This window comes from Nansenia antarctica, assembly GCF_963989245.1.
Source record: "Nansenia antarctica genome assembly, chromosome: 3".
In the NCBI taxonomy this organism is placed as follows: domain Eukaryota; kingdom Metazoa; phylum Chordata; class Actinopteri; order Argentiniformes; family Microstomatidae; genus Nansenia; species Nansenia antarctica.
This window is the reverse complement of record NC_137688.1, coordinates 30,040,435-30,063,597: the sequence shown is the minus strand read 5'-3', so window position 1 is coordinate 30,063,597 and position 23,163 is coordinate 30,040,435. Positions and strand designations below refer to the sequence as shown.

Below are 23,163 nucleotides of genomic sequence, written 5' to 3'. Positions count from 1 at the left end.
CTGTTTACATAAGATGTCTAAAAATGTCTTCTCATTTCCTTAGTTCAGATCAGACAAAAGAATTTGGGATTTCAATCCTTATAATAACATTTAGACCAGTCACGGGCTGGGTTAGGTTAGGGGACTTCGCCCAACACACATGTGTTGGCAATGCACAGGCACAGTACTGTTTTTGTTAGGGTTGGGTTGGGAAGAATTTTGTTTCCCAAGACTGTCGTATTTTCAATGACATGCAAATCAGAATTGAGCGTTATTATGCGACCTGCCTCCTTAGACCGCAGTCGAAATGACACATATCAGATTTGTATCTGATTGAGGCTGGCATGATATTGAGACCTGAATCGGATCTGAGAATATCAGATTCAATGTGCTTTTTTACTGCTTACACCTACCTACATGTTACATATCCGATCTGTGCCACATGAGAAAAAACGTGAGCAAAGCGGCCTTAAGGCATGTCTACGTCGTCATGATTACAAAGATGCCACTTGAAATCCAAGTTTATTTGTGTCTTACACACACGTCGCCTAGTATTTGACTGCCTGTAGCCCAGTCACGAATGGTCCCAGTATTGTAGCTTCAGACAGATAAGTTGGTTGTTATTGTGCTTGCTGCAGCAAGCCCACGATATGTTATTGCTCATATATAATTATTATAATCCTGGGGCCTCATTCATAAAGAAGTACGTGAACGTCATCTTTGACTTTCACGTAAGCACAGTTTTCTAAACGGACGTAAGCATTATTTATAAAACGGGCTGAGATGGTTTAAAGTTGCGTACGTGCTTCCTTCTATAAATACCAACGCAGGTAAAAATGAACGCAGGTGAATGAGGTTTGTATTAACACCCTGTGATAGAGGCTGAATTATAGCGGCTGAATTAAGACAAGTGCTATAATATAGGGTAGGCGTTCGTCTGGAAGTGGGAGAGGGCAGAGAAGGGTGGCTCTCTGTAAGTTGCATTTGTAACGTTTGATCATGACAACTAACCAGGCACACAGGCACATGCTTATACTCTACTCAAGTTGTAAAAGAAAATCAGGGGAGGTGGTGGATTTTATAAGAGGACAATTTTAGCATCCCCTCGCCAGTGACTTCAGTGTCAGTAACTGTCATTGCATGTGTGCGTGCCCCCTCGCACCTTGAAATAGCAGTAATACCACGTTCATTGATAAAATGACATTAAGTATGGAAAGAGGGGGGTGATTTTGACTGTTTTTATTTCAGGGGGGATGCCATCCCCCCTCAACTCGAGTGCTGCTTATACTGTAATAATATAATGGTCTTATTCTTATCAGGTGGTCTTATTCTTATATGGCTGCTCACTCCCTGACACCGGAGAAAATCCAGTATAATTTAGAGCTTGGCCGGGCAAGGTCCGTTGTGGAACGCACTAGGCATGTTGAAGGGGAGATAGACAGCTCCGGAGGGATATAAAGGAAGACTGAAATACAATCAGAAACATCAGTTCCTTTTAAATCTTGAATTAAACTCATTTTCTCGGCTGATAACAACATCGTTAATTTTATTACGAGCCACTTGCATGAATTACACTAGGCAGTGCGGCTCACATGCCTGTAATAACTCCGCATAACCAGTAGGTAATGTGCGTAAGCAAGTTGAATACTCGACGTCGAGCTACGATCGTTTCCACGATCAAATTGACTCACGTTGAAATTGTATAAATCACTACGTTGACGTGGTTTTCTACGTACGACACGGGTAAGATCAACATTTGATCTAAGCACCCGTTATGAATGAGGCCCCTTTTACCAACTGCTAAGACAACAATATAGTAAGCTAGTTACTTTAGCTTGCTAAAGATATTGGCCCCCCAAATCATTTTACAACTTGTTTAGCAATGACGTTACGATGTTTCTGTCGAACTCTGCAGTGAAGGTATCTAAGCAACGTAGGGTGCGTTCGTAAATTCGCTCTGAGAGCGCCGGAGCGCACACTGGGTTCAACGCCATAATAATTTGGTTGAAATAGATCACAAGTAAAACATCTGAGTTCTAAGACTATTTATTAAACAAAGTTATAATTACAGATTACAACACTGCTCTCTGATGGTGGGAGAGCTCCTACTCAGCTGGTGGTCAAGGAAAAAGAGGAGATTCGCTCCTCTCACCTATTTGTAGACAATGATATGCTAATACAAGCTTCTGACAAGATCCTATCACATTACTCAGAGATGGTTTAAGTGTGAAAAAGGGTCAGTCCACATACAGTCACTCAGGTTAAAGGTCAGGGGGCAGGCCACAGAAAGCCATCTTGAAATGAACATGTGGGGACAATGTGGCTTTAAGACAAAGGGATGACCATCATAAAACCCCCCTTTCCAGGAGAATCCTTACAGCTTCTTACAAATTCTACAGGTTTATACTATACAGTTTATGTGTGTGTGTCAAAATATACGACAGGGACCAGGGTGGTGTTCCACGAACGTTGATTAGTATATCGGCGATAAAAATAAATGCGGCGATCAGGCAACTCGAGATTGGAATTCAAGCCTCAGGTGATTCCTCGAACGAGGATCAGCCGTGTGTCATCAGTGTTCACAGAACACCGGCTTAGAAATCCTCAATATGGGCGAGTGGCCAAAGAGCCGATTGTCGAAATGAAGATACAATGGCAAAAAAAACTGAAAAAAGCCCTTGCGCCTGGTCATTCAGTAAGACAGAACAACTGTTAATTATTGATCTCTATGAAGAGGAAAGGCCTGTCATCTCTCGCAAAGGTAGCACTGCCGTTGTGAATAAAGCCAGGGAGATGGCGTGGCAAAGAATTGCGGACGGGTTAAATGCGTAAGTGATATAGCCTTGTTAAGCCTCATTATGTAATAACTGCACATTATGTAATAAAATTCCCAAATGTAATAAAACGTCACTTTCAATATGTAATAACACCGCATTATGTAATAACCTGCACATTATGTAATAAATCGTCTGAATGCAAAATGTAATAACGTTTGTCTTTGTTAAAGTGGAGACTGTGAGAGCCATTCATTATCATTACATTTTCTGCCATTTGGACAGTCAGAAAACACATGTCCAATTTCTCTGCATTTCCCACATACTAGTTCTTGGCAACTGTTGAATTGGGACCCGCCAAGCACAATTCCAGATACCATCCTCATCTGTCACCTTCATAGCCTGGCATTTAACAGTGCAATATCTCCCCAGCCAAACATAGATGTCACTTATATTCACCATGTCATTGAACATCCTGACAATAACCATTTTTGTGGTATTGTCAGTCAACTTCTCCATAGTGAACTGGGTTTTAACATTTTCAAACATGTGCCAGAACTTTTGTAGTAGGGAAGCACTTCCAAAGGTCACATCAAACCCTTTGTTAAAAGGGAGGGTTACAATACAGTTTAGCTCAGCAGGGGTAAAACCAAGTACTTTTTGTATAATTTTTCTGCTGAAATCTAGCCTAGACATTTCACATATTTTCCCTCCAATTTCATTAAAGAGGAAGCGCACACTGTGGGGCAGCCGACATTCTGGAGTGCCTTGTTGTATGGTCCGTTGACTGGCAGACTCTGCACCTCAGCCCGCCACAGTTTGCCTGCCCGTGACCCGCCTGCCGACACCGCCTGCAGAAGGGGGCTTGCCGGGCATAGAAGAGGGTCCCCCTATCTGCCCCCAGCGAGAAAAGCGCCGGTGGGTGGACGTAGCCGTTGTACCCGTCCTCGACCTTCCGGAGGAGCACCTGGAACTGGCGCCGTCCCGTCCAGAAGCCCAGCGAGTCTCTGATGCAGCGGGCCTGCGACGTGACGTCCACATAGCGGCTCAGGAACCCCGCCACCGCCTCGTCCGACACATGGGGGTTATACATGTGCACCGTCAAGACCCGGAAATTGCTCTTTGCCAGGCTTGTCATTCTATAGAGTGACAGAGGCCTGGCCAAGGCCTCGACGGTGCACAACTCCACGACCTTCCCGGTCCTGGCCGCCGAGTAGAACGTCACGTCGAAAGAGTTCTCCATCACGTTCCCCTGCAGGCAGAGGACGTCGGCCACCGTCAGCTTCAGCTGCCCCATCAGGACAGCTCTGGCGAAGGCATCCCTCGGCTGGATCACCTCCTTCTCCTCCCTCCACGAAAAGCGAACCATGTTCGCCAGCCCGGTCCGTGGGACCGACTCAGTGTTGACCACCATCTTCACCTCGGTTTGCTAAGACAAGATACTACACTTGATACTACACCGAAAAGCGATAACCCATAAATTGAACCGCGACCACCTCCACCGCCATTCAGGTCAAAGTGTGAACGCTTGGTTGACCTGTGACCCCCACCTGGCTTACCTTGAAACACTGGTATGGGCTCGGCTAGACGCAGAGCCCGTCAAAAATAGCTTGAACTCGTAAGTGTTCCTCTCCACGGAAGTCTTTAATAAAAGGTGTTTTTATTAGTTTTTTATAAAAACTCAACACCATGTATACAATCAATCAAACAATCAAGCAATCAAACATTTCATTCAACAACAACCAACATTAAACTAACATTAACATTAACTAACATTAACTAATTAACATTAACATTAAACTAACTAAAGTGTTCAGTGTTCAGTGTAGTGTTCAGTGTTCAGTGTCCAGGTTCCAGTGTCGGGAGGAGCAAGGGTAAAAAACCTGTGGGCTGTGGATCCAGGAAAATTCCCCTGCAGCCCTCTAGTCGTGGAGCGACTACTATCCAGTTTGCCCACCAGTGCAAAGCCGTGGCCCCTACAACCCCCCCCCCCCCCCCCCCCCCCCCCCCCGAGGGGCCCCACACACCCGACTCTCCCCACCACCGGCGCACCCGGCCCAGCCCACCGGGCCCAGACTACCGTAGCCCTGCACGAGGCTAGCTGGATCAGGCGCCCCAGCGGCGGAGCAGACCAAGCACGCAGGCCGGCCGGGGGCCCCCAAGGAGAGGCACAGGGAGCCCGGCGCACGGCAGGCAAGCAGGGGCGAAAAACCTGTACACAGCGCATCCAGGAAAAACTCCTTACATCTTCTCAGCTTGTTCCAGGCTGGGGGTTGGCGGGTAGGGGACTGGGCCTGGAGCTGGGGGCCTGGAGTTGGGCAGGATCTCAGGCCTAGGGTCTGGAGCTGGGGTGGGGGGCCCGGAACTGGGGGTTTGGGGTCGCTGAGCTGGAACCTGGGGTTGGTGCTGGGGTGTTGTAATGGTGACATTCAGTCTCTGCTCCTGGGTCTGGAAGCCTGGGTGGGTGTCAGAGCTGGATATAACGGGAGTGCCTGAAAAGATAGGGGAGTGAGAGAAGGGAGGTGTGCAGGGTTTGTGTAAATGTGCATTTTGGTGTCAGGTGGGTGATCCCTGTGACCCAGTGGTGTTGGTCATCCTGGTGCAGTGCTGGTGCTGGCAGAGACGGCTGGTTCGGCTGTGATCAGTGGGTTGTGTGTGGTGTTGTTCTGGTGAGGGTGGTGGAAGGTGCAGTGAACTTCCCTGTTGGTGTTGTGCGCTGCTCCTCTCCTGGTCCTTGTGATGGTGATACTGCTGACCAGGGCTTGTGCTGGAACGGTGGTGATGGTGATGGTGCAGGAACTGGTGGTGCAGTGCGGTAGGCCCGGGATACTGGGGGGGATTTTGGGCGATGCGGCGCGGCATGGGGGGCGATTTAGAGGTTGACATCCTTCCATCTCTCTACCCCCCACACCGCTCTTGCTTGGTCCGGGTTATTTTTGAAGTCAGTGATTGCATGGTCCCAGAGGAGGAGGGTGATTCTCCTCCTCAGGGTTATCAGGTCGACGCTCTGCTGCTGGTAGACCCTGATGTTCCTTGTCTCCCAGAGGACCTGCTTGACCTGGCCTGTTCTGAGAGTGGATTGTTTAAGTGTGTGTTTTGCGTTTGTTCTCAAGTTAAATGAAAGTGTTGTTTTCTGCCTTTCTGGAGCACATTGTGACTTGTTGTTGAATGCGCCTATACCGTATCTCTAAATGACAATCAGAGCAACTTGAATTACGTGTGTGCAGCGTTTTGCTCAAAAGTTATCAACGTTTTATTTTCAGAGTCTCTTTTGACAATCTCTCAGAGAGCTGTTTTCAGTCATACAATTGTGTATTGTAAATGGAAGTGCTCATACCGTAACTATAATGTGACAATCAGAGTAAATTGGATTACGTCTGTGCAGTGTTTTGTTCAAAAGTTATCAACAGTTTTCATAGAGTTGTTTTCAGAGTCTGGGAAACTGAAAAAAAGAGATTGTCGAAAGAGCTCTCTGAGAGAGTCTGAAAACAACACGCTTATAACTTTTGAACAAAACGCTGCACACACACACACACACAGGCTGCACAACACAATCACATCTACACATCAGTCTGACTCCTGCTTCTTTCTCCTTGTGTGGACAAACTTATTCTCAGCTCTTTTGTTTAACTGTGTTGTGTTAAGTAAGCCTTGAGAACTGATGGTTCTCGAGCCTAATGGCCCTTAGGGTCTCCTGTTATAAATATTAGATATGCTTTTCTAACAACAAAATATAGCCAAAAGTCTCTGCCAAACTTTCATTTGGAAACTGCTAATATTCTTTTTTGTTAATTAATTGTTCTACAGTTGTTGCAACATATATACCTCCTAGACCAGCAATGCACATCCCAGCTGGGCATGAAACAGAGAATGTGAATGAACTACTAGATCTTTATACAGTTGTACTATTGTTGGCCAGCTATGCACATTCCATCAATTTCAATGTCACAATTTTGTATTTGCAGAATAATGTGAAAAGTATTTTGATTAGTAAATATATCATCACAACTGATAATGCATTAGTAAGGACATTGCACAAACGCACCTTTGTTGCTTGGTGACCGATTGACTAGGGACCGAAGTCCAGTTTTAATGACCAAGACATTCAGAAAGCCTGTGAAGTGTGTGTTTCCACAGGCACATGAAGACCTTTTTTCCTGTCAAGGTAAACAGAATAATATGTATTTTATTGTTTAAAACAAAATACAAATTGAGTATAAAGGACGTTGCCATTGTGGTATATCATAGATTCACAGTCCATGTAGTATTGGACCATTCAGACACCAGGTTGTCCTAAACGTCCTAAATGTGTGGTAGAAGGAAAAGTGTTCAGTTGTGTAAATGTTGTGATAGACAATGGGATAATGTGTGTACTGTATGTGTGTGCGTGTGTGTTTGTATGTGTTTAACTCAGATATGGTACTATGGCGGTTTCTGCTTACCTGGTTGTTTGTCTGTGTGACATTATCCTCAGCTGTGGGCCAGGTCAGTCCCTGATCCCATTCTACTGGCTACTATACTGCCTCTCTACTATACTCTATACTATACTCTATACTATACTCTATACTATACTCTATACTATACTCTATACTATACTCTATACTATACTCTATACTATACTCTATACTATACTGCCTCTCTCTCTCTCATCAGTTTTCATTCACACAGTATGGAAATACTGCCTGTGTCTTTTGATGTGTTTTACTGTGTATGTGCTGTGTACTGTGATGTGTTTTACTGTGTATGTGCTGTACTGTGATGTGTTTTACTGTGCATTTCTCCACTTGACCTGAGTGAGTTCTGGTGTGACTGGGATTAGCCATTTGTAGGACTAATGACACATTACCAATGAATAACCTGTTACTCCATCAACCATGTTGTTTATCTACTCTCTCTACACTTGTGACAGGCTACCTACAAATCCGCTTCTATTCCAGACGAAGCTCACTTTGCTGAGACGTTTGACTTTGGTCCTTTGGACAGGTGATTTATGACCGTGGAGGCTGGTGGGGGTAGAAATCAGAGGACAGGCTTATTATAATGATATGTATGGAATACATATATTTGATACCATTCTTCATTCCATTCCATGTATTACAATGAACCCGTCCTCCGATTTCCACCTCCACCAGCGTCCACTGTTTATGTCATATATAAAGGTTGATTTACTAAGACAGATACACAGTTATGATGCACCAGCTGGTCTGAGGTTAGTACTGAGGTTATAGCTTCTCTGCATCTGTGTTCCCTAGGAGGTGGGTCCTGTCCAAGGCGGACGCTGCTTCAATCAAATATGACGGTAGGTGGGCAGGACTCTCCTACACACTAATAAGGATTGGAGTGGAGGTAGTGTACACTAATTATGGAAGCATAGAGATAGAAGATTCCGCTATTTTACCTTGTGACCTTAATGACCTTAGACTTAAATGGAATGTAGATTACTTATTCAGTAGATATTGAAAAATATTTGAGCAGTTAATATGTGGAGGTAGTGTACAGTAAATGTTGATAATTGTAGTCCTATAGTCCTATAGTACATACAGCGAAAGGATTCTCCTACAGTACAGTATACTAACTTGTTATGACCTTAAATTGAAGGTAGATTACATTAATAACTATATATTCACCAACATTTCCCGGCAGTTACTGTTTAACCTAGGGGAGTAAAAGGTTAGATGTAGGGTCAGGGGTTAATGTTGAAGGGTTGTTTTGTTTCCTCCCAGGGGAGTAAGAAGGTAAGGTCAGAGGTTAAAGTTGAAGGGTTGCTTTGTTTCCTCCTAGGGGAGTGGGCAGTGGAAGACCTACAGGCTGCAGTGCAACCTGGGAATAAAGCACTGGTGATGAAGTCAGCAGGAAAACACCACGCCCTCGCTGCATACCTACACACACCCTACCACTTCACACACACACCGCTCTGCCTGCAGTGAGTTACACACACACACAAACGCACACACACACACACACACACACACACACACACACACACATCACTGATACACACAACACACATGCACAGACTAACGCAGACACGCATGCACAAATACACACACACACACCATCAGATTTGTAATCTCCTGATGTGTGTGTGTGTTTGTTGTCTATGTGCAGGTATGAGGTCACATTCCAGAAAGGGGTGGAGTGTAGTGGAGCCTACATCAAGCTGCTGTCTGACTCAGATCAGCTGAGACTGGTGAGTCCATCAATGTTGTTGCGATTGTTATTGTTGTGTTGTGTGCCAGTTCAGTGAGGCCCTGGGTTGTGCATGGTTGTGTCGCTAATGTAAAGTATTATTGTAATCTATTGTTGTGTGGTTAATGTTATATTGTTGTTTATTGTTAAATCATACATAACTCACTGTACATACTGTATCTGTACATATTCCTTTATAGCTTTTGCACTAAGCAGTATTTCACTATCTGGCTAGATGCCAAATGCGTTTCGTTGTCTCTGTACTGTACTATGTTAATGACAATTAAATTGAATCTGAAACTGAATCTTATTGCTATGTGTATTGTCCTCATGTGTCCAGAGCCAGTTCAGTGATGCCACTCCATACTCCCTCATGTTCGGACCTGACAAATGTGGTAGCAGCCATAAAGTCCACCTCATCGCACGGGTAACAGACCCTAAGACTGGGCAACCCCGTCATATACATGCCCCCCAACCGGACACTGACCTCAGCCCCTACTTCACCGACCGAAAACCTCACCTCTACACCCTACGTTAGTCTCATCCTAAACCTCATATTTATACTGTATGTTAGTCTTCAGAATCAGAATCAGAATTATTAAGTACATTCGCATATGGAAATTGACTTGGTGTGGTTGGTGCATAGGACATAAAAATACAAACAATAATATGATAAAAAACAACAATGTAATAAACAACACTGTATAAGCAAAAATAGTTTAAAAAGACAATGACAGAAAGGGGCAGTAGAACAATAATTATGTAGGCTGTAAATTAGAATATGTAAAACTAATATGAATCTTATTACAAACTTATTATAATATTATATTAGTCTTATTATAAACCTCACCTCTACACCTTACGTTCGTTTTGTGTGTGTGTGTGTGTGTGTGTGTGTGTGTGTGTGTGTGTGTGTGTGTGTGTGTGTGTGTGTGTGTGTGTGTGTGTGTGTGTGTGTGTGTGTGTAGATCTGTACCCAAACAGCAGGTATGAGATTCTCATCGACCTGTCGCTGGTCAGTCAGGGCCTCCTGCTAGCAGACGTGACCCCGCCTAGAGAATCCCCAGACAGCGAACTAGAACCCCCCGCCGGTTTGGGTCTGGGTTCTGTGGGGGCGCTGGGTCTGGAGTTGTGGTCTCTGTCGGGGAAAGTGATGTTTGACAACTTCCTGCTGTGTGATGATCTGAGACTGGCCCAGCGCTGGACTCAGGACACTTGGGGACGAAGATATATAGTCAGTGGCTGTGTTCGGAATGGCATACTAGCATACTACTCATACTAGATATGAAGTAGATTTGAGCGAGAGCATTCACACTGTACAGTATGCGAAATTTGAGTATGCGATAAATTTAGTATATACTAGATTTTGCCAAATCTTTGAGTATGCAATCGATGCATGCTATTCCTACTCAATATCCCCCAAAATGCATTGCGCGTCTCTTCAGTCTCGCCAAACTGCGTCATACAAACTCGTCATACAGCTGTTGTTTACATTGTCCGATAGCCTGGGGACCGAAAGCTCGCAATAAACATAGTTTTTTGCACAGATTTTTTTTGCACTGATCACGGATGAGCGATGGTATTTTCACTATATTGGGAATTAACATGGTGAAATGCATTCTTAGACATGACTACATCGTCATGATTACAAAGATGCCACTTGAAATGCATGAAATCCAAGTTTATTTGTGTCTTACACACACATTCGCCTAGTATTTGACTGCCTGTAGCCCAGTCACGAATGGTCCCAGTATTGTAGCTTCAATTTGGGTTGTAATTGTGCTTGCTGTAGCAAGCTGCGTTCGTAAATTCTGCTTTCGTAAATTCGCTCTGAGAGCGCTGGAGTGCACACTGGGTTCAACGTCATAAAGGGACCAGGTAATTTGATTGGACAAAAGGCATTCCATGAGTGCTGATCAGATTTCCAGGGCGAATTTACGAACGCAGCCGTAATGTAGCTAGCGAACAGAAGAGGGGAAAAAACGTCAGATCAGATATATAAACAGGTTATTTTTATAAACTGGACACATTTTGGGAATATATATGGTTACTTTCTCGCCTGAAAACATATTAAAACAAAACACTTGTAGAGCCTAAATTACAGCCTTTAGCCAATGGAGGTTTAAAATGGATGATTTAAATTCCCTGCTGCCGGCGGGAGGCAGTATGCATACTGCAGTGTAAACGGTCGGCATACTTATTATGAATTTAGTAGGAAGTATGCAGTATATACTCATTGAGTATGCTAGTATGCCATTTCGAACACAGCCAGTGTCTCTCTCCCTCCATCTCTCTGTCACTCTTTCTCTCTATCTCATTAGCTATAAAACATACAGTTGCTCTAAGCCTATAGTAGTTTGCAAGTAGTGAGCAGAATATTTAATTTGTGTGTGTGTGTGTGTGTGTGTGCTCCCTCTCAGCCTGGGCTGTTGGAACGCCTCCTGTTTGCCACAAACTCTCGTCCGTGGCTCTGGGGTGTCTACGTCTTCACAGTAGGCCTTCCCATGATCCTCTTCGTCAGCTACATGTGGCCCGACAAGGTCTGATGTCAAACCTGTTAAAACACCTCTCTGCACTTAGATAGAGGACTGACCTCAAATCTGATGAAAGAATTACCTGTATTTACACGTGTGTGTGTGTGTGTGTGTGTGTGTGTGTGTGTGTGTATGTATGTATGCATCAGAGGTTCGGCCCCCCTCACATGGATTACTACTATAAGAAGTCTGACGAGCTGTTACCAGACGACCCCAGGGAGCCTGAGGATCCCATCAGCCTCAGCAGCTATGGTGAGACTGCATACCACACAGTGTGTACGTGTGTGGGTATTCCTGCGTGTTTGTGTATTCATGTGTGTGTGTGTGTGTGTGTGTGTGTGTGTGTGCGTGTGCGTGTGTGTAGGGGTAGAGAACCGAGCAGGAGCCAGGAGGAGGGAGAACCAGAAGGCTCAGAAAAAGTCTGACTTGGACCTCAAGGTGAATCTGGTTACATCAACAACTTGTACACCTGTGATATTGTAGCATAGCATCATTGATGTTAGCTATTTAATGCTGAAATGTAATTCTCGATATATTATTACTGATGTGTGTGTGTCTGTCTGTCTGTCTGTGTGTCTGTAAATACAGTGAGCTGCCAGGGCTGGGCTCATCCCCTAGGATCCAGTGTATGTGGGTGAAGGGGTTGTGTATGTGGTGTGCTGTGGTGTGCGTGTGCGTGTGCGTGTTCCATAGTGACATGCTGCCTCTTTGCAGCAAGTGTTCCACAGAGGATGAAGGTGCTGTTACGTCAGCTGGTGAAAAGTCATTCTTAACACACAAAACCAAAGCTGCTAATAATAGCATTTACTTGTTCAGGCTCCCCTGATTGGAAGATGTATAGAAAATCAAATACTGTAGATCAAATATGTTGTTGAACTGTATGAACCTTTTCAAATAAACAGATCTACTGTGCAAAAGCATTCACTTACAGTGAATTAATAAATGAAATTGTTATTGAGTATAGATATCTTTCTTTCGGAATGGAAGAATACTAAAATAGTTTTTATTTAACTTGGGTAATTCAAATTCCACTTCGCTTTTGTGTTTTCATTCAGTATAACGTCATGAATAACTTATTACGATTTGTGAAGTGTTGAAAAGTGCTAGATGGCTAAAAAGTTATAATTCAAGATGTGTGTTCGTTGAAAAAACACACCACCAAATACAGGAATGTACATGTACTGTACATAAATAACAAGCATACTGTCTATTGTGTTTTTGCATTGGTTGAAAACACATTATCCTCTCGTTGGTCCCTATGGATACGACCTATGGCTGTAGATACTACTGCCTCAGAGAGGACTCTGGCTCTAGATACTACTGCCTCAGTGAGGACTGGCCATCTACTGTAGAAGGGCGTTGGTAGACCATTGCGTTGGTAGCTAGGTAGGATCTAACTGAATGTTTAGCACATCACAACATGCTGAGAGAACATCAACATAGTAAAAACACAAAATACACATAATTAGATGATCATGCAGTGTTTGATATTAAACACGTCCTAAAACTAAAGTTTGTTAAAAGCCATGTATCACTTACCCAGTAGCCTATGGCAGACGACACAGCGAATCCAATTCACAAATTCAGTGAAAAAACTGTTGTTTGTTATATCGAGTGGACTCTTCCACACACAACTTTTGTAATATGCAAAAAAATGGGAAAACACATAAAAGAAGGGGAAAAAAGAAATGTAACTTTTTGGTCATTTGCGCGACTTGAGAATTGCCGACATTTATTTTGGGTTTAATTTTATAGAACTGACATGTAGTAATTGTATCGATACTAATAAGAAGCTACAAATACATTTCATATGGACAGAAACAAGATAGCAAACCCTTAAAAGTGTATGTAACTAAATGGATTATGATCAAGCATTATTTTCAATATTGAACACAAGTAGAACCACATGCTGATTAATGTTTTATTTAGATTCGCTAGCAGATTACTTTGTGAGAAAGGTGAAAGCAGATATTTGTGAGCAGATGGCATACAAAATGCATCCAAAATGTTGTAACTTTGAATAGATTGTATCGGTATGTGGGTTATATAAATGTAGAGCATGTTGCAAATGAAAGAGTGTGTCCCAGGATCACACTGCACTGGGTTCAAAATCAGCAGGTCGTATCTTCATGACCACAGACTGGAGGGAGTACCACCAGCCATGCCAGGTGTACCACACCACTCCATCATCCGTCACTGAGCTGTAGGCACCCTTGTGGTAGAACCCATTCAGATTGGCAGAGTGACACCTAGTGGAGAAACAAAAAAACACAACAGCATGAATTAACATTGATTGAAGTGTTGCCGTTGTGCTTTAGGGTTAGGGATGATCTTTGGATGATTATGTACATAGTCTCTCTAACCATGAGTTTTTCCACATAGACTCTTATACCAAGTCAATACTAACACATGTGTTGGGGAGCAGGGAGGAGAGTTGGGACACAGCTACTGTATGGTAAACTGTATGGTAAACTCTATGGTGAACTGTATGATACACTTATACCTGTTGAACCACCAGCCGGCCTTGTCCTCCTGCGCACAGTTGCCGTTGTAGCGGTCGTTGTCTTTATCGTGAGTGCTGAACTTCATGCCATGGTGACTGGCCCACCACTGGACCTCAGGGTGGTAGCTCCCTGACAGGGAGTCTCCTGCAGTCCCAGAGTAGGCCCCGAACTGCAGCATGTAGAGCTCCTGGGGACGACCACCATGTATCACTGAACAGTATGTGCTGTGTGCACTGTATACTGTACCTCCTGTGTACCTCCAGAACTGTCCTGAGGGTCAACCATGATGTATCACTGTTCTGCAGTGAAGGCTGGAGGAGGTAGAAATCGGAGGACGGGCTCATTGGATACAATGCACGCGTGTTTCATACCATTCCTCATTCCGTTCCGTGCAATGGGCCTGTCCTCCGATTTCTACCTCCTCCAACCTCTACTGATCTTTCCTCAATCAATACTGTATTTACTACTAGGAGAGTAGAACAGAGGAGAAGTTAACCCTTTATTTGACAGCCCTGTTTCAACTGGTGTTTACCCAGTATTTACTAATCAACTATGAGGTAACTACAGTATGTGGTAACAAGGGGTATTTTCTGGCACCCTAAAGCAGTCAGCACAGTTAGTTACCATTACACCACTGTGATAAGAGAATTATGAACTAGAAACTGAAATTGATATACTGTACATGCTGAAATGTCCCAAAAAAGACAATGTTATTAGTCACCATTGTAGAGACTCTTATTTCATTGAGTTACAGTCAAACAGAAGAACCCGAAAGATAAAGCACCTTTTCATCTGCAACTTTGAAGTCTTTATACTCTGCAAAGCGCTGTGTTTTCTCAAAGTCCTCTAAGTTGATCCGGAGGTTGTAATCACCTGGAGTAAGTCAAGGATGGAAGCAGACCTTAATCAAAACTTAATCATCACATACTTCACTGTCACTGATTCACTGATGTCACTGAAATATTTGATGTAGACAGTTTTTGACATTGTGATGTTAGGTAATGTATAGTTAGGTTATGTAAACTCTGAAGTTTGGTACTGTATATTTCACCTTGTGAAGTTAGGTAGGCCTACTGTATATTTCACCTTGTGAAGTTAGGTAGGCCTACTGTATATTTCACCTTGTGAAGTGAGGTAATGCAGGTGTATATTTCACCTTGTGAAGTGAGGTAATGCAGGTTGTCATTCCCCAACCAGAATTCTCCACCGGCTGATTTCAGGTCTCCAAATCCCTGTTTATAATCTCTCCAGGGCCTGCATACAAGCATACACATCACATTGTTATGGAGATGTATTAACTGTTTATTTATGCAAGAATCATAGCCTATACAGTACAAAACACACACTTCTCACACTTCTCCAATTCATACTGAATACATTTTGCATTCACACGATCTGAGTTACTGTACGCGCAGTCTAGATAGGGTTTGTCCCACGTAAAACTATGTCACTATATCTCATGATCTCATGGTGCATACATTCACTGTTGTCACTGCATGTGAATCATCTGAATCACGTCTGCATTCTGTGTAAACAAAGAACTTCTACCTCAGGAGGAACGATGTGTTTTACCTGTCGAAGGACTCGCTGCCGTCTGAGCGTCTCTGGATGACCGTCCATCCGCCCCCTTCACTCATGTCACAGTAGACTCTGACCTGGGCGGGGCTCCCCAGGGGGCGGAGCATGTAGAACCCACTCGCTTTGTGTCCGTCGTTGAAAATCTGCCCACAGTCTGAGTGAGAGAGAGAGAGAGAGAGGGAGAGGGAGAGGAGAGAGAGAGAGAGAGAGAGAGAGAGAGAGAGAGAGAGAGAGAGAGAGAGAGAGAGAGAGAGAGAGAGAGAGAGAGAGAGAGAGAGAGAGAATGGCTGACGTTATTTCTGTTTATTTTGTAACACAAATATCCATACTCCTATAACACAGGTGTTGTTCTAAAACTGTAACAATACTGTTACCGTACTTCTGTATGACTTTGGTGCCCCCCTCAGGAATACAATACAACTCATAATTAGGATTGACCTAAATGTGCTAAATACATGATTACACTTCAGAGTGAGGGTTGGTATTGACCTCTATACACAATGTGATCTCCCAGCTGGTAGAACCTGTCGATTGGAAGCTCTGTCTGTTTGCCGCTCAGCGCCTGGATCTGCTGGTGCTGCTTCATCACCCGGGCCTCCAGAGTCTTCAGCTGACTACGCAGACGCACTGTCTCCTGCTGGCACTCATCTGAAGCCTACACACACACACACACACACACACACACACACACACACACACACACACACACACACACACTCACACACACACACACACACACACACACACACACACACACACACACACACACAGAGGCACATGTACATATGTCTACATGTGAATGCATGCATTCATGCACACGTGCGTGCACACAGATGACATACACATGCACACACTTAGATAAAGTACACACACCTATACCCCTTTCATAGTATGTTGTCGAAACGTTCTGTACTAGCTTGACTCACAGCTTAGTGAGCTTGCTTTGCATCAATAGCATAGAGTGGTTCAGACTGATCCAAATGGGTGCTGATTTCCATCAAAGTAGAACAAAAAACTATTTAAGACTAGTGATGAATACTTACCGAGATAGACATGCCCATCATGACGATAAGGCCAATGAAGACCATCCTGTAGGAACCCATCATGCAGTATCTGTAAGAGTTGTAACAGTCAAACAATCCAATTTCTTTGTCTTGTAGAGGAGAGTGCACCTCAACAGCTCTCACCAGCTGTCTCTCTATGTGGTGGACTGTCTTTCACCAGCTGTCTCTCTATGTGGTGGACTGTCTTTCACCAGCTGTCTCTCTATGTGGTGGACTGTCTTTCACCAGCTGTCTCTCTATGTGGTGGACTGTCTTTCCCATCCGAGGGGTAGCCTACGTCCTCTTAGCTCTGTTGTTTTAAAACACAATCCTCAGGGCTGAGTCACACAGACCTGGAGCACTAACATGACTCTGACTGATACAGACCAGAGACCTACTTTGGCATACTGCGTGGCTGTTCTCCTCAAATAGCCTGATAACTTGGAGAGACAATGTGTTGACTTTCACATCAACGGGATGATAGACAACTTACTTAAGATAACATTTAAATAATAATAATAACGCTGATATAGTATGTGTGCTTTTATGTGAAGTAGCATTTGGCTCTGTATGTTCAAGAGGGGAGCTTGAAAGGGAATAGCTGATTTGCTACAGACATAAAAGAATAATGGAGAAAATATGTGTGAAGCTGCAGCTGGGACGACTGAGGCCTATTCACGGCCTGTGTTCCTCTACCCTTCACCCAGACCTGTGCACTTAAGCACTCCCCCTCATGGATTTAAAAAACATTGAAGTGGTGCAGGAGAAGGATTCCACTATATTCCTTACACCAGTCCATCCCTAACTCCATCAGGGGGAACATACAAGTGCACACGTGTATAGAAAGGTGACGAGAGTCGAGAATTGTAACATAGCCACTCTCTTACATCCAATAGGAAATACACACTTTTCAGAAAATGGCAAAACTAAAAACTATAAGAGGGCAGAATCTTGGGTGCATCTCAACAGATTAAAGTGGCTTCCTCTCCTTGATAACCTTCATTCACCTGTTCTGGGAGGTCTAAAGATAACCTTCATTCACCTGTTCTGAGAGGTATAAAGATAACCTTCATTCACCTGTTCTGAGAGGTATAAAGATAACCTTCATTCACCTGTTCTGAGAGGTATAAAGATAACCTTCATTCACCTGTTCTGGGAGGTCTAAAGATACATTTTTAAAAATCCAACAGGTGGTATTTTAATCAGTCCATAGTTTGCAGATTAGTGCAGATGGAGGAAAGATGTAGAGAGAAAACATCTTTTGACTTTTGAGTCGCACCCTTTGTCCTCAATAGTCAGTCCCTATAGCCTTTTAGAAGGTGTATAGTGCCATCAAGCAGTAGTTTACCCTCATTACATCTGTGGACTTAAATAGACTGATGTGTGTGCATGTTTGATTAGTTGACTTGATAATATGTTGTTTCAAAGATAGAGGACAAATCAAATAAAGAAACAATATTGTTTTAGACAGTGTTTATTGCCGTGCTTGTTGATTTACACTCACTGGAATGTTTAAATGTGTGCTTGGTGGGTCAATCCAAACACAGATACTCCACATTTCTGTTATCGAAACAACCATTTAAATAGCAAAACAACAATAACTCAGTAATACAATACATTACACTAGAAAGTCTTATGTTCTCACTAACATAGGCTATTGGTCTATTTACAAAATGTGTATTTATACTTTTATATATATTTTTAATATATATATATATATAACAAGAAGAATGCACTTTTTTTTTATACTGAACATTCTGTTTGGTGAAAAAATGGATCGGTCATTATAACAATGTATATCAATAGCTTACAAAATAAACACACCTTCTTGAAGGTCCTCATTCCAAAAATATAGGTTATAATCATGAAATGCTATCAATCACTGCTTCAGAAAATGTAAATGTCTCGATTGGATTTAATATCAATTGAAGAAGGGAATGAGACGTTGCTTAATGTGTTTTTTCCTCATTCTTGAAGGGATGACACTAAATACGTGTCAAATTACTGTAAATGGCTTAGTCATCTGGGATGTGTTTTTTCCCTCTTGTTTACCCTCTCCTGCTCTCTTTCAATGTTTTTGAATTTACAAAATGAATGATATATATTTGGGTGCTTGGTCTTAGAAGAACCTGATGAAAGGTATTAACTACATAAGCTCACCATCACTTTCCCTACACACACATAATACAGTATGCCATGTTTGACACTTCTGGAGAGCACACGTAAGATACAACAGAAGAACTTCCAGTTGGTACAATAACAATAATCCTACGACCCCTTTATACTAAAACACACAGACATACTGTACTATAGTCCCAGTACAGACTCCTGGTTCAAGGGCTAACATCTCCTACAGTATATCCAAAATCATGATGGGCCAGACTTGATCATTCAAGAACCTTTTCTTGGACTGTACCGTATTATCTCCAGAATCCTTTTACACAGGTTAACAGCCTCGAATGTTGGCATCGGAGAAATACAATCATTATTACAGTTGATATGACTTTAAGTGAGTAACAGGAATTATTAGCCTGATGGCCAACTAAAATGGCACCAGCAAACTAGGAATCTCTTATGTGCTGATAAATCTCACTCCAAGACCAAGTACTGATTGTTTGGAGATCATGTCTTGTACTTCACAAAAAACAGTCTTAGTGATGTTTTTGTTGTTGTTCATGTGTTCCACCCATGAGCACATAATCCATGGTTTTAAGATTCATACACCCTGTAGAGAGACAAGACAATCGTGTTAAAGTCACACTCCAAACATAATTATGCACTATACTATACATTCCTAATAGCGCTATTTACATATTGTACAATAGGTGCAAAATGCTCCATTACGATTACATAATGATTCTAAGCCCTCAGGAAACTCATTGCTGTGCATAGACGTCCTCACAATTACAGTACTGCACACTACCAAAAGGTGGCAGCCTTGGATTTATATACAATATATATATATGTACCAGAAGCATTCACATAAAAATGTATTTGAACCACAGCATGAAACTAGGTCAGCCCTCTTGTTCATCTCTTGGAGTGGGTGGACTCTCACCTATGCTTATCCTTCCAGATCCTGAACCACTTGACCAGGTTTTTGGTGCTCTGCAATTTGGGGTGCAGACAGTACTCCTGCCCTTTGAAGCGGGACACATTCTCCATGGTGACACTGACAAACAAAAGGAGAGAGAAAGTTTGTAGTTAGGCCATTAGAACTATAAGCATCATCGGTACGGTTAGTTACATGTTACATCCTCAATTATCTAAAGTAACCAAAACAAACCTAAATAACGTGGTTGTGAGACTGTAATAACCAAAATATATATGTATATCACACTCAAAGATTCTCTCGAAAATGGGCACAAGCTAAAATAACAGGCAGTGAAACAATTCACCCATAGACAAATATGTCTAAAACATGTTTTCTGTCTTCATCATTGTCTTGCTTCCAAGTCAACAGACCCAGAGAGGACCTTTAATGACAAGCTTTCAAAAACAGCAGTGGGTAACCGCCACGATCTCTCAGGCTGTGTGAATGTGAACCCATTGACATTCAGAGCAGCAACAGAGGCTGTGTGGCATTTTGGGTTCGGCCATGACGTGTGTTGTTGTGTGTTTGCCTACTGCTTCTCCGCAGGGAAGAATTCAATCTCTTATTAGTGCTTTTGCCTTTTCAATATTCTCCTATTGCAGCCAACGCAGGCCTCTAGTTAATCTGGTTAAGTTCTAACTGTTGGTTGGAGTTAGAGACATTGTGACACTCTCTGTTGAGGTGGCCCCTCAAGAATATTAAATTCAGAGATGTGAGCCAATGGCAGTGACAAAGGAGAGAGGGGGTACTCTTTCCGGAGCCCGCAGAGTCTCATTTTTCACTGGGGTCAGTGGCTAGTGGCCACCATCTTATGTAAATAGGCCTTTTAACTGTTTGGTGTTTTACTGGCTATATATCCAGCTCAAGCGTTGGCCACAGGACATCAGATTCCTGAAACTGGGAGTACAAGACCAACAGAACTCCAAACAACATTGTTGGACACTGAACCCCTACAGAATGTATACCATCTCACAAACAATGTGCAGAATAACAATTGATTTATTGTGTGGGTTTTGAATTCCCATTCATAAGATCATATCTCTGTGCACTATCTTGAGTAACCAGCAGGTGGTGGAAGAGTATTGGCCTGTTTAACCAAAGTAGGGACCACTTCCACCAAAAATGACTCAGATGTGAACTAAGCATCCATTGGAGACAATGGGTCTTTTATGTAATAGTATAGGCTAATTGGAGTCCACTTGGAACCCTAAAAAAGAGGGGCCCTTATCTGAAGAGGCAAAGCCCATAGGGTGCCAAGACCCCTCAAACCAACAACAATAGCAGTCTGTGTATGGCCCAGTTGAGCAAGCAATGCTTTAACGGCAATGGATGTAATATACATATACCTGTAATATACCTGATGACCTATTTTGACATAGATTTGATTTACCATTCAGATTCCAATGCAATAGGTGAAAATGTTAGTAGGTCTAACTGCTTAGTATAAGCTCCACTGTTTTATTGAGCTATAAAAAGTTACTGTACTTGGTACTATGGGAAACAAACAGAAACAAATACTAAAACTGAGATTTGTATACAATTATTGCATAAAAGATTTAAAAAAAAAAAAAAAAAAAAACATCTGTTAGAGAGACTCACAATATCATCTTCTCTTGGCAGAATGGGTGTTTGGGCTTGATCTCCAGTTTTTGCACATCCTTATACCGGATCTTTGGCCCTTTTCTTGTGCACCTGCACTTGTAGGCTGCAGAGAAAATAAACCTTTGTTATTATGATAAAGGCAATCAGATGAGTTCTAGCAATATTTCACATCTTTATAAAATCTTCATGAATGTGATATGAGCTCCCCTGCTGCATATTTATGATACTGTAGCCTATGCTGTTAACTTAAAGACGATAGTAATTTTCTCAAACAATGTTCTCTTCATGTGAAGAGTCAGTTATACTGTATACAGGTGGATTGACATTGCTGTCGGACCATTTCGCAGGTGAGCAGCCGTATGCTGTGATGCTGAAATGTGTGACCTACTACATCTTAAAAGGCTCTTATTAATCAACTCAAATTCCACACTGTTTGGCATTAAACCTCTAATAAACACCGGACTACAGTTTTAAATCGATAAACATTAGGATACAAGCTGGCGAATGCTATCTATTGAAGAGGTTTAACCACCAATAAACAAAGGATCAACAACTAAACTAAATCACATTTGTGTGGAGCTATTCAAGCACAGGTGAACAACTACTCAAAACAAACCAAGTAGGTTGAATAACACATTAAAAACACAGTTATAAACGATAATAGCAAACAACAAGAAACATTTAGATATGCCCATGTGGTAAAACGGTGGTTAGTATCCCTGTGTAATGTGTGTTCTTCCAGCGCTGGCCGAAGTGAAATACATAGTTGCATAATATACATCATCGGATACATAGAAACAGATAACGTACCTTCTGCGTTGAGAGTAAATAAGACAATAACTAACAAAAGAAACGCTGCTGTACAACGATGCATTTCGTCTTCTGATAAGGACCTAAAATTCCTCCCAACTGGTCTTTAGAAGTAGAATTCTGTCAAACAAATATCCTCTGGTGGGAATATTAGGAAGAGGGATATTTTTCTACTCCTCTCGAAGACTCTGTGTTCAAGAACCAGGTATGTCCAGAATGTTCAGATAAAACGTCACTCGCACTTCACGGTACCCGCGCTGCTTGCCATATCCAAATGTTGTGGAGCACCGGCTTTTAAAAACGAGCCCTCTCCCATCTCATTAATATGCAGAACAAGCCAGCGAATCAAGCACTTCTACAAGAGAAGTGGACTACATAAGAAGGAGGGAAAGAGATGGAAAAACACACGAAAGGAGATGTCTGGTGGAAAGTTAGATTGCATTTCATTGACATTATTATGTTAATTGCACTTTGGGACTGGCATGTAAACTGTATGTACAACATCCTGGAGCTATAAAATGTTAATCATTACATTTGTCCACTCTTGAGAACCATTGACAAACTCACAAACAAACTCATCTTGAATTAATTAGATGACCATACACTATGAAACTGATTAATTCCCCAAAGTCCCAATTTGCCACTCCATTGTCCCAATGTCTTAATTATTAGTTTTATAGTCAAACAGATGGTCATGTATGGTGCATGTATCACATCTGACACCATCCACTTCATTCTTGTCAGCTGTGTTCAAATTCCTCACAGTGCGTACTCTCTATCTTCACTCCTATGGGGCTCACTAACATTCTCTTCCCATTCAGTCCATAGCATACAGTAGAACAAAAGAGTGCTCTCAAATTGTGTTGGCGGATTGTGTGCATGGTATCTGTGGATTAACAATGTTCATTGAATGACTTAGAAATAAGTTCATCCATTGTGTCGTTAATACCACCATGGAGAGTTGTGCTTTGTAAAAGATAGCCCTGAGAAGAACATTCACCCGTCCTGCAATACTTCAGCAGGTTCAGAAGGTCACTGATCAGACTATTACATTTC

The 23,163-nt window shown here is 42.5% G+C and overlaps 3 protein-coding genes across 3 annotated transcripts; 1 reads left to right on the top strand and 2 right to left on the bottom strand.

The window, feature by feature from the left end:
- Nucleotides 1-4,120: 4,120 nt before the first annotated feature.
- LOC308153971 (calmegin) lies at nt 4,121-12,145 on the top strand (the record flags this gene model as incomplete). The annotated part of the gene is made up of 10 exons (XM_080527152.1): nt 4,121-4,177; nt 7,663-7,736; nt 8,006-8,056; nt 8,862-8,943; nt 9,283-9,475; nt 9,911-10,176; nt 11,363-11,482; nt 11,626-11,728; nt 11,841-11,914; nt 12,065-12,145. 10 exons carry the CDS (start codon nt 4,121-4,123, stop codon nt 12,065-12,067), a joined length of 1,023 nt encoding a protein of 340 aa, XP_080383278.1. The 3' UTR covers nt 12,068-12,145.
- Nucleotides 12,146-13,543: 1,398 nt separating this feature from the next.
- On the bottom strand, nt 13,544-16,661 carry fgl1 (fibrinogen-like 1; the record flags this gene model as incomplete). The annotated part of the gene is made up of 7 exons (XM_080527150.1): nt 13,544-13,725; nt 13,980-14,167; nt 14,765-14,853; nt 15,137-15,234; nt 15,553-15,712; nt 16,048-16,213; nt 16,602-16,661. 7 exons carry the CDS (start codon nt 16,659-16,661, stop codon nt 13,566-13,568), a joined length of 921 nt encoding a protein of 306 aa, XP_080383276.1. The 3' UTR covers nt 13,544-13,565.
- A 2,600-nt stretch (nt 16,662-19,261) lies between these two features.
- cxcl14 (chemokine (C-X-C motif) ligand 14) lies at nt 19,262-22,330 on the bottom strand. The gene is made up of 4 exons (XM_080526875.1): nt 22,108-22,330; nt 21,295-21,400; nt 19,660-19,773; nt 19,262-19,326 (listed from the first exon to the last, which is right to left on the bottom strand). The coding sequence occupies exons 1-4, from the start codon at nt 22,169-22,171 to the stop codon at nt 19,311-19,313; spliced, it is 300 nt and encodes a 99-aa protein (XP_080383001.1). The 5' UTR covers nt 22,172-22,330; the 3' UTR covers nt 19,262-19,310.
- Between the last annotated feature and the right edge of the window lie 833 nt (nt 22,331-23,163).

What these genes read in the sequence shown, in the direction of transcription:
- cxcl14 (XM_080526875.1), bottom strand. Translation starts at nt 22,171, where the DNA reads ATGCATCGTTGTACAGCAGCGTTTCTTTTGTTAGTTATTGTCTTATTT. An exon ending in ATTTACTCTCAACGCAGAAG is followed by an intron (nt 21,401 to 22,107) that starts GTACGTTATCTG and finishes TTTTCTCTGCAG; the next exon opens with CCTACAAGTGCAGGTGCACA. An exon ending in TGCCAAGAGAAGATGATATT is followed by an intron (nt 19,774 to 21,294) that starts GTGAGTCTCTCT and finishes TTTGTTTGTCAG; the next exon opens with TGTCACCATGGAGAATGTGT.